The sequence below is a fragment of the Miscanthus floridulus genome, chromosome 10, assembly GCF_019320115.1.
Source record: "Miscanthus floridulus cultivar M001 chromosome 10, ASM1932011v1, whole genome shotgun sequence".
Taxonomy (NCBI): domain Eukaryota; kingdom Viridiplantae; phylum Streptophyta; class Magnoliopsida; order Poales; family Poaceae; genus Miscanthus; species Miscanthus floridulus.
In genome coordinates, this window is record NC_089589.1 from 131,993,584 (window position 1) to 132,005,067 (window position 11,484).

General features: G+C 47.2%; 1 protein-coding gene across 2 annotated transcripts; it reads left to right on the plus strand.

The window, feature by feature from the left end:
• The first annotated feature begins 7,389 nt into the window (after positions 1 to 7,389).
• LOC136487264 (scarecrow-like protein 34) lies at positions 7,390 to 11,453 on the plus strand. Of its 2 annotated transcripts, none has more exons than XM_066484406.1 (2): positions 7,390 to 11,031; positions 11,137 to 11,453. In XM_066484406.1, exon 1 carries the CDS (start codon positions 7,481 to 7,483, stop codon positions 10,370 to 10,372), a length of 2,892 nt encoding a protein of 963 aa, XP_066340503.1. In that variant the 5' UTR covers positions 7,390 to 7,480; the 3' UTR covers positions 10,373 to 11,031; positions 11,137 to 11,453. The 2 variants fall into 2 exon arrangements, with proteins under 2 accessions (XP_066340503.1, XP_066340504.1); XM_066484407.1 differs by having other exon boundaries at positions 7,390 to 11,027.
• Positions 11,454 to 11,484: the final 31 nt, after the last annotated feature.

Below are 11,484 nucleotides of genomic sequence, written 5' to 3' on the forward strand. Positions count from 1 at the left end.
CTTTGGAAGCAGGGTGCCAACCACGGCCAACACCTTATCGAAGCCTTCTCGACTCATGTTCAAATCGGACTTCAACCCCATCAAGCGACTAATGGCATCCAGCTGAGAGACCTCAGAATGAGCATGAAGGGGTTTCCTCGCTGAGTCCATCATGTACTTGAACGCATCTACGACTGCCTGCATCTCCGCCTCCTCACGTCCTTCAGCAAACTATGCTTGGTGAACGTCATCTACCATGTCTGCTACCCTAGCATCAGCATCGAAAGCCTCGACACATGGTCTCACCACCTCCTCTCTCATACGATCGGCTTCACCATGGTGGACCCACCGGGTGTAGTTCGGCATAAACCCATTCTTGTGCAGATGTATACCCATGACTTCCTGGTTTTGCATTTTCCTGTTACCACACTTGCTGTAGGGACACAAAGCCATTTTCGGGTATCTAGCGGCCTTGCCAAATGCACGCTTCAAGAAATGATCGGTCTTGTTCATCCATTCAATGCTGACATCACCCTGACTTGTCCGGCCCGTGTACATCCACTAATGGTCCTCCATCCTCTAGCATATATAACATCTCCACAGGTGACCATCAATTGCATCTACGCGGTGTCCCTACTCTCTAATAGGTGAGGATAGGTCCTAATCCCACCCATGGATGCGTAGATGAGGTTAGTTTCCATGCTCCGCTCCTATCCGAGATAGAATTTCGGCAGCACCTCCCCGCTGTTCTCTCGATACACGTCCTGCAAGGGAGAGTGTGTATCTGGAGAACAACAGGGGGTAATGCCGAAACACCATCTCGGATCGGAGCGGACCATGGAAACTAACCCATCTACGCATCCGCGGGCTGTCCAAAAAATATGGACAATCCAAAACAGATACGGTCACAGATATACAAAGATCTGCATACCTCCAACCGTATCTCTTTCAGACGGGAGACACCTAACTAGGTTACGCGACCAAAGACCACATATGGATAGAGGGGTTATACCTAGGGTGCCGGTGAGGTCAGGGTAGCGGGGCGGTGGAGAGTCGGTGTAGTGGTGAGTCAACGCGGTGCAGGAAGACCCGCAGCGCTGACGAAGACGATCAGGGTCGCCGAGTCCCTCCCACAGGTCCTCCTGCAAAAAAGGGCAAAAATGGTTAGTGTCGACTCAAAATTTCGGCAGCACCTCCCCTACACGGGGAGGTTCCCAAAACCTGCAAAAAACATGGCACAAAGGCCAACAACCACATATATACCAAACATGGGCACGAAGGCCAACAACCACCAATATATCAAGAGGAGCCATGTACTTTAGTTCTCTTTCCATGCAGATGAAAGTATTGAAGTAGTAAAACAACAATTACTACTAACCCTACAACTACTACTAACACTACTACTAACAACTACTTAACTACTAACAGTACTAATACTAAGAACTACTTAACTATTAACATCTACTACTACTAACCACTGCTACTTACTAACTACTACTATTTACTAACTACTACTACTACTAACCCTACAACTAACACTACTAACTAATACTACTAACCACTACTACTTACTAACTACTACTATTTACTAACTACTACTACTACTACTAACCCTACAACTAACACTACTAACTACTACAACTAACACTACTAACTACTACTACTAACACTACAACTAACTACTACTACTACTAACCCTACAAGGGTAGGGCTTACCTTGGCGGCAAGAACGACAAGAGCGAGGGCCGACGACGATGGCGGGGATGACCGCAGCAGCGCGAGGATCAACGGGCGGTCGGAACTACGCGAGGATCGACGAGCGATCGGGTCGGCACCTTCCTCTTCTTCCTCCTCCCCTTCTCTTTCTTCCTCTTCTTCCTCCTCCCCCTTCTCTTTCTTCCTCTTGCTCCTCTCCTTCTCCCTCTGCTGGCCGGCCGTAGGGCACGGCGGGGCCGGTGGAGCTCGAGGCCGGGCGGGTCGCTATCCCCGGGGAGCTCGGAGCTCGGGGTGGCGGCGAGCCTCGGGGCGGCGGCCGGGGACCCAGGGCGGGGGCATGGGGCCGCCAGGGCTGGGCCGGAGCGCCGGCCGGGCGCCGGGGTGAGTGCCGCCGGGACGAGGGCGGGGGGCGCGGGACGGGGGCGCCGGGGCGGGCCCAGCAGGACCTCGCCGGAGGGGGATCACATGTGGAGATGTCTGGCTTTTAGGCATCCGACGTCACAACTTGTTTCAAACTTTCTCAATTTTTTACCACGGCCTTCACATGCGATAACAAGACACCTCGACAAGTTTCGTGATTTTCGGACTTTGTTTGGATTTTATATAATTTAAATACACTTTTTCCGCAAGTACATCGTCATGTTACGACAACAAGATGCTCGTAATTTCATGCGAGTTCCTGGATACGGCCTCAACATACGCCAAACATCATGAATACCATTTTTTGAATGACCAAATTCCATTATTTTATGTACATGCTGTTCAAATTTAAAATAGTCAGAAAAATTCAACGAAACTAAAATAATTAAGGAAATATAGTAAAAAAACTCAAAGTGTCTCAAATTTTGAAATGGAGTTTTAATTACTGTAGCAAAGCCCCAGAAAAAAAAATAGGGCGAAAAAAACAAAAAAAAATTGCCGAGTGCCAACCTTGGCACTGCAAAGAATTTTTTTAAAAAAAAATAAAAAAACCTTTGCTGAGAGCCTAACGTCGGGGCACTCGGCAAAGGCTGACGGCAGGTGGCCGCCGTCACGCCGGCCACCTTTGCGGACGGCCAAATTTTGCCGAGTTCCCGGCACTCGGCAAAGATTTTTTTTTGCCGACGGCCGCTCTCGGCAAAGGCATATTTGCCGACGGCCTATCTTTGCCGAGTGCCGCTGGGTCCGGCTCTCGGCAAAGATTGCCTTTGCCGAGTACCCGACAGAAAGCGCTCGGCAAAATTTTTTACACTCGGCAAATCGGCCGTGTCCGGTAGTGATATAACTAATGGCGGCTTATCGGTTAATTATAGGTAGTATATATGGTAAAATATTGACTAGATGCTAAAATAAGCTGATCTTTGATAGCTTATTTCAGTTTATATATGTTGACATCTTAATGTGATATTTTACAATAGTACCCATTACGGGCGGAGCCACGTTGGGGCCATCCTGGGCTCCGGCCCACACCCTTGTCGTTGGTAATTTTTTAAAGGATAGCCCCCCTTGTCGTTGGTAAATTTTCAAAGGATAGCTGTGACTCTGTGAGACTGCATGCATATAGTTATTTTTCTTACACTTGATTCTATAGCTGAGCAACAGAGCCAACATGACAGCGTGAAAAAGTTACCTAGCTTCTGATGCCGATGTCTTAGGCCCTCTTTGGTGCAGCTCCCGGAGGCTCTAGCTCCTCCGCCACGACACTGTAGCAGGAGCAGTTTCGGAAATCGAGGCAGAAAATGAACTGGGAAGAGCCGAAGCCGGTGAAGCCACGATTTGGAACTCCTCCGGCTCTGTGCTACAGTAGTGCTACAGTAGTGGAGCCGGAGCCGGCAAGAGCCGTGCCAAAGGGACCCTTAGCCAAAGAAACAGAGAGAGATTTTAGGCAGATCTGCTATGGAGCTTGATCCACCCCCCTCTTCCTTTCGACTCTAGCTCCGCCACTGGTACCATGACCCTTAAACCAGAATATACAGGCCTTTAGAGAAACAAATAGACCAAATATAGTGTTGTAGGAGATAGTTGTTATTCGCACTAGAAAGGAGAGAGCTTGAGTTTCATTCACTACGTAAAAAATGTTTTTTAGCAACGGGATGAATTTTTTGTAGAAGCGGCTGGTGATAGAGCCGCCTCTACAAATGGTTGCCAAATGAGCCGCCTTTACAAATCAATTTGTAGGGGCGGCTGGTGTTATCAGCCACCTCTACAAATGGCCCGATTTGTATGGGCGGCTCAACAATGAAGTGCCTCTACAAATGGACGCTGAATATTAAAAAGTAAGCACTAAAATTCAAATTTTATAAACGACCTCGGATGAAGAAACAATCAAAATGAAAGTTGTAGATCTCAAAAAGTTATGAAACTTTGTAGTTGACAACTTTTTCAGTTGAGATCATTTACTACTTGAAAATACTGTTTGAAATTATTATTCCCGTTTTGTTCTCAAATTCGGAGCCCATTCTTAAAACTGGTCTAGTTTTCGCATACGAACTCCGATTTCGACATTCCATATATCAAAACCGACCAGAAAAAAATTTCGGATCCGTTCATCCCCGGGGTTCGAAAATTTTAGATTGGTCAAAAAGTGGTCAGAAGATTCTCGTTTCGTGGTCACAAGGTTTTTATCGATTTTGAGTAAGTCTTCTGAAAATTCCACAGGCTATGTCTTTCACTTGTTTAAGCTCATATTTTCTGTGGTTACTTCTTTTGTGCTCCTAAGTGAAGGAAAAATATCAAAAAAAAATAAAAAAGTTAAAATTTTCTAAAAAAACAACGACAGCCCAAAAAATAGAAAAATAAGAGAGGGGCAAAAGAGGACCAATATCTAGAGGAGCACATAGAGAAGGCCAAATGTTATTTTGGAACACTAATTGATTCCAGATGAAAAAATCATGAACATAGAAGTTACATAACTTATCAAGACCTATAAGTTTTATTTTGGTCATTTCTTCATCCGATAAAGTGGTAATAACATTGTTCACAAAATTTACATATATCTCTTATAGTTTCATAAACAATAAGATAGATATGTAACATTTGTGAACAATGTTACTACCACTATGTCGGATAAATAAATGATCAAAATAGAAGTTGTAGATCTCGGAAAGTTATGAAACTCTATAGTTGACAACTTTTTAATTTGAAATCATCTTGTCAAGGAAAATTACGTTTGAATTTCTAAAATTTGAAATTTAAATTTTGTAAACGACCTCGGATGGAGAAACAACCAAAATAAAAGTTGTAGATCCCGATAAGTTATGAAACTTTGTAGTTGACAACTTTTTTATTTGAAATCATCTTATCAAAAAAAACCATGTTTCAATTTTCAAAAATTTAAAATTTGAAATTTTTAAACGACCTCGGATGGACAAATAGTAAAAATGAAAGTTGTAGATCTTGAAAAGTTATGAAACTTTGTACTTGATAACTTTCTCATTTGAAACCATCTTGTCATGGAAAACTACGTTCGAATTTCTATTATTTAAAATTCAAATTTTATAAGTGACCTCGGATGGAGAAACTACCAAAATGAAAGTTGTAGATCTCGAAAAGTTATAAAACTTTGTAGTTGACAACTTTTTCATTTGAATTAGTTTAGGGCCTCAAACAATTAATTTATGCTCAGTTTTGTATAATACATGGGGAATCAAAATGGATTGCGGACACAAGTGAATGTGAGGTGCAGTGGTAGAGGAGATGGCGCGCGAGAGAGAGGTCATCGGTTCGAATCTCGGCCGACGCAAAGTGTGCAAAAATTGTGAAAAAATGCGACAACCATAGAGTGAGGGTGTGTGTGGCTGTCGGTGGGGACCTCTTTGGTTAAAAAAATTTGCTTTTTTTTTACCCCTTTTTCGTGGTTTATGGAAATTGATTTGTAGGGGCGGCTCAATATCCAGACGCCCCTACAAATTAGATTTGTAGGGGCAGCTGATAACACCAGCCGCCCCTACAAATCGATTTGTAGGGGCGGCCTGGGAACCGCCCCTACAAATCAGTGATTTTTAGCCACCCTTTCATAGGGACGGCCGGTAAAATCGCCCCTACAGAGGGTTACCAGCCGCCCCTAAAACCCTTTTTCTAAGTAGTGATTCTCATTTTTTAGTAAATCGATTTTCATTTTAGCCCATTATTATTGTAACTCGTAGTAGAGCAAAAGCGCCCTGAAATGCATGCGCAAGTACTAAGTCATAGTATAGTCTAGTGTGGATCATTAGCTAGGCGCATGCCCATACTATTTTATTGGGTTGCACACTCAATCTTAGGAAGCAAGTACCCTGGAATGGACCATCCTAATGCAACTTTACGGGGCTTGAGTGTGCAATTTGTAGTATCAGGACCGAGATAAAAACTAAGCACAAGTTTAGGAAGCCATACATGCAATTTGCATATACTATGGCCTAGATAAGAACTGAGGCCTCGTTCACTTTGCAAAAAAAAGTGAACCCGATGAATAGTACCACTTTCGTCTTATTTGGTAAATATTGTCCAATCGTGGATCAACTAAGCTCGAAAGATTCATCTCGTGATTTCCAACTAAACTGTGTAATTAGTTATTTTTTTTACCTATATTTAATACTCTATGCAAGCGGCTAAAAATTGATGTGATGAAGAGAGAGTGAAAAAACTTGGAATTTGAATGGCATCTAAACAAGGCCTGAAGACAAGTTTAGGAAGTCCAATGTACAAATTTAAAGACTGTCGATGAAATTTACTTTGAGTTTATTATGGAACTATATTTCACGATCAATCTAGCAATAGTTTATTATATTAGACATCACAAATGTTTTCTACTTTTTTTTCCTTAATATGTTTGGATAAATTTAGAAAAAGTTGACTTATTCAGAAACAACCTTTGCATTTATTTCGGGACGAGGCGGGGGTACGTGAAATAGCCCCGTGCTCATTGGCTGGTGGAACGTAATCATGTGACAGAAGAAGATGATGACTGAGTCAAACGCTCGTGCGTCCCAAAAGTCTTGGCAGCGGATGGATCGAGAGATGTACACGTGTCACTCTCTCTCTCTAGGTCTGTCCGAGTATACAGTGCATATACATACTACGAGGTCATGCAGTTAATTAATTAATTAATTAGGAGTAGAAGATTAGACGAATCACAGTCGTCATGATAATCGGCTTGTTCGCTGGTTGGTTTCTGGGCTGGTTTGGACTGGCTGATGTTGGTTTGTTGTGAGAGAAAAACACTGTTGGCTGACTGGTTTGAGCTGGCTGAAACCAACAAGCGAACGAGCTGAATATAAGTCAGAATAATGGGTATGTACGTATTGCTGCGTAGCTCACGCATGACTTGATACTCCGACTTGCAGCATTATATTCTCTCGATCGATCGATCGGTTCTGCAAGTATTTTTTTTATTTTGTTTTCTTAAAAAGAAAGCTCACAAGATGGTACCGTAGGTGTGTGTAGTGCACCTGGTACCGACCAATGCGTGAAAACCAACACGAATGAAATAAGTGGAACAATATTCCAAGTCCTTGAATTGTACTTACACATTACAAGTGCTTGAAGTCGAGCACACGTGCTGCATCTCACATATATATATATATATATATATATATATATATATATATATATATATATATATATATATATATATATACACACACACACTTAATTAGCCTGGCCATGGCGTCGTTGCAGGTTGCATGTAGTACCTGTAGCACTAGCACGCCATGGCAAAAAATAATCGATATCTTCTCCAGAGAGAAGACAGGGGTAGAGAAACTGACAGAGGCGGAGCCCTCCTGTTGCAGCACACTACCGTAGTCAGCAGCCGGATGATGCCAACATGGGTCCCACCCAACCCAAACCTTGGATGCCCTTTCCTTTCCACCTCCCCAGCAGGCAAGCAGGCAGAGGCGGCGGCGCTCCCAGTCGCGCCACTTGCGCTTCGCCTTCTCCTCCCCAACCCCAACCCCAACCCACCCTCCTCCTGTACTACTCGGTGTTCTCCGGTCGCCGTGGTGGCCTTCCCGGAACCTTCTTCCGTCTCTCCTCCACATCCCCGGCCCCGGCGGCCTTCAAAATCAAATCCAGCCAGCCCCCACACCCAACGCCATCCCCCCATCCCCTGCGGCTAGCAGCTAGCTATTCCAGGCAGCCTCCGTCGCTCCCCAAGTCAAACAAGTCCGGGAGGTTCCCAATTCCCCCACGCCAAGTAAAATCTCCGATTTTTATCCCTCTGTTCCGCCCACCGCACCGCCGCCGGCGAGCGACGAGCCAAGCCGCCATGTCCGCCATGCCGGAGGACTTCCTGGCGGCGCAGGAGGGGGCGCCGTACCTGGCGGCCCTAGAGCCCTTCTCGCCCTCCGTCTTCCTCGACCTGCCGCCGACGCCGGGGCGCCCGGCCGACTCCATCGACGACGACGACCCGGACCTCGTCCTCCCCTTCATCTCCCGGATGCTCATGGAGGAGGACATCGACGACAAGTTCTTCTACCAGTTCCCCGACCACCCCGCGCTCCTCACTGCCCAGCAGCCCTACGCGCAGATCCTCTCCGCCTCCGCCTCCTCTCCGTCCGACGACTCCTCCTACGCCGCCACCAACACCACCGCAACCACAACCAGCAGCAGCGGCTTGGGGACCTGCGGCGGCAACTCCACCCTCTCGCCCTCCTCCGACGCCCCCGCATCCTGGCCGCACTACGAGGACACAGTCGACCTCTCCGACCTGCTCCGCTCCCCGCCGTACCCTTCTCCTGACACGGGGGTCGGCCTCGACGACTTCGCTGGACTCCTGTCGCCGGCACAAGCTCAAGACGACGCCACCGCGGGAGGATTCCACTTCCACCAGAGTCCGCCGTTTTCGGATGGCGGCGGCGGCGGCGGCGACAGAGGAGAAGCCCAACGGCAGCAACCTTCCCTCGCCGCCAAGAACGCCGGCGGAGCCCAACATCAGGGCGGCATCCAGAGCTCCAACGCGTTCTCCAGTGACAAGGAGGAAGAGGAGGAGCCGAAGGCAGAGTCCAGCACCTTTCCTGCTGGCGACGGCGACCACGCCGCGCTCGCCTCGGCCTTCTTCGGCGCCCAGAATGGGGGAAACATGGACATGCTCAGCATGGCGTTCCTCAAAGGCATGGAGGAGGCCAAGAAGTTCTTGCCTACCACCAACAGCCTTCTCATCGACCTTGATGACACCTCCGGCAAATCCTTGCCTAAAGACAGAGACAGCAAGCCCTCCACCGCCTTTGCTGCTACCCAAGTGAAGGAGGAGGAGGAGCAGGTGGTGAATGCAATATCAATGTTTGGGGGAAGCAGAAGCACCAATGGCAGGGGCCGCAAGAACCGGCACGCCGAGGAGGATGATTTGGAGGCAGAGACAGGCAGGAACAGCAAGATGATGATGCCGGAGCAGGAGGAAACCGGTGCCAACGAGCTGTACAATGAAATCATGAATTGTACCTATGAGGGGTTCATGAAGCGCATGGAGGACCTGCGCATCGCCATGGACAGCGAGTCTGAAAAGAGCGCCAGGAAGGTCAGCAGGAAGGGGGCGCGGGGGAAGCAGAGTCTCGTGAATGAGGTCGTCGACCTGCGCACCATGCTCATCCACTGTGCGCAGTCGGTGGCCAGCGGTGATCGCCGGAGCGCAACTGAGGTGCTGAAGCAGATCAAGCAGCACTCCTCGCCCAGAGGGGATGCCACACAGAGGCTGGCTCATTGTTTCGCCATGGGACTGGAGGCACGGCTTGCAGGCACGGGGAGCCAGGCGTACCAGTCGCTCATGGCACAGCACACCTCTGTCGTGGATTTTCTCAAGGCATACAGGCTGTACGTGGCAGCCTGCTGCTTCATGAAGGTGAATTTCATCTTCTCCCACATGACAGTTGGTGACGCCGTGGCAGGGAGGAGCAAGTTGCACATTGTGGAGTATGGTGTGCAGCATGGATTCCAGTATCCAGGTTTGTTCCATCTACTAGCAAGGAGGGAAGGTGGACCACCAGAGGTGAGGGTCACCGCAATTGACGTCCCACAGCCCGGGTTTCGCCCTGCCCACCAGATTGAAGAAACAGGCCGCCGTCTCAGCAACATTGCCCGTGAGATGGGCGTGCCATTCAAGTTCCGTGGTATTGCAGCAAAGTGGGAGGACGTCCGTGCTAAGGACCTCAATATTGATCCGGGTGAGGTGCTTGTTGTCAACAGTGAGTGCTATATCGGCAACTTGATGGACGAGAGCGTTTTGGTGGACAGCCCGAGCCCTAGGGATACGGTCCTCAACAACATCCGGGAGATGCGGCCCAATGTGTTCATCCATACCATAGTAAATGGAACATATGGTGCAGCATTCTTTTTGACACGGTTCCGGGAGGCACTCTTCTTTTTCTCGGCACAATTCGACATGATCGATGCGACCATCCCAAGGGACAATGCTGAACGGCTGCTGATCGAGCGGAATATCTTTGGGTCGTTTGCCCTGAATGTGATTGCTTGTGAGGGTGCAGACAGGGTGGAACGGCCTGAAACTTATAAGCAATGGCAGGTGCGAAACCACAGGGCTGGGCTGAGGCAGCTACCACTGAATCCAGAGGTTGTCAAGGCTGCCACGGACAAGGTCAAGAATTATTATCATAGAGACTTCCTCGTCGATGAGGATAACCGTTGGTTGCTGGTCGGATGGAAGGGACGTGTGCTCTATGCCATGTCGACATGGGTTGCTGAGGATAATAAACCCATCTTTTAGTGCCTGAATCCAACTATAGATTATATTGATATTTGATAGATGGTCTATGTTGAACCATGATCCAGCACTATGTTAAACCATGATCCAGCACCTTGTGGTTTAGTGGACTTATGTTTCTAGAGAGTTTAGTGCTGAAACCTGAGATAGAAACAATTAGAGCTACGTAGGTTGTAGATATAGTTCTTGATATATTGCAGAGTTGTAATAATCTACTATGTACAATGTACACTAGAATTAAAACCCTGTAGCTGACAAGTGGTTACATGTTTGACCTCTGAAGGCTTAAACCCTGAAAAGTATCTAATGATGCATGATATCGAGCAACCTGTGTTTCAGTGGATTTATGTTGCTAGAGGGTTTAGTGCAGAAACTTGCCAGGTAGAAATAAGTAGATGCTTACGGCTACATAGGTTGTGGATATAGTTCTTGATATATTGCAGAGTTGTAATATTATATACTATGTACACCAGAATTTGTAACAGTATACTATCTACACAAAGAATTGAACCCTGTCGCTGACAAGCAATTTTATGGGCTACATGTTTGACCTCATGTTCTTTTTTGAAGGCTTAGTAAATCCTGAAAAGTATTCTGCCTTGTGAAGTTCTGTTTCTGCTGTAGCATCAGACTGTTGGCATCTCCTTCACTGCTGGGTGTGAGTAACTGAGTAAGCATTGAAGTTGCACTGATTAATTAGAGTATTCCATTTTACAATCTCATTCCTTTTGGTGATATTCTGATATGCAAGTTCATTTTTCCCACAGTTTTGTGTCACAGGCCTCGGTTTTGCACCATTTTTCTCAATTTAGATAACGACAGCTAAAAGTAGTCAAAGTATTCAGGATTAGGTCGAGATTGTTTCTGCTGTTCTTGCACAAACACAGACACCTCACACCGTGGACAAGATCTGGTCGCTGCCATGGTCGCCAACTCGCCATCCTGGAACCTTCCCCGTGTTGCCCCTCCTCGGCAGGCAGCATCTCCTTCAAATTTCCCACCGTCAAAGCTGCGGCCGCCATCCTCACCTGCCTTTCCCCACGAAACATCGCACTCTAGTAAGCTAAGCAGCAGGCTGATTCGACACGCAAAGCTCCGATTTTGACCGCCGGCGA

Bases quoted from the DNA above. Each gene is read 5' to 3' on its own strand.
- LOC136487264 (XM_066484406.1), top strand. From the start codon at position 7,481: ATGGGTCCCACCCAACCCAAACCTTGGATGCCCTTTCCTTTCCACCTC.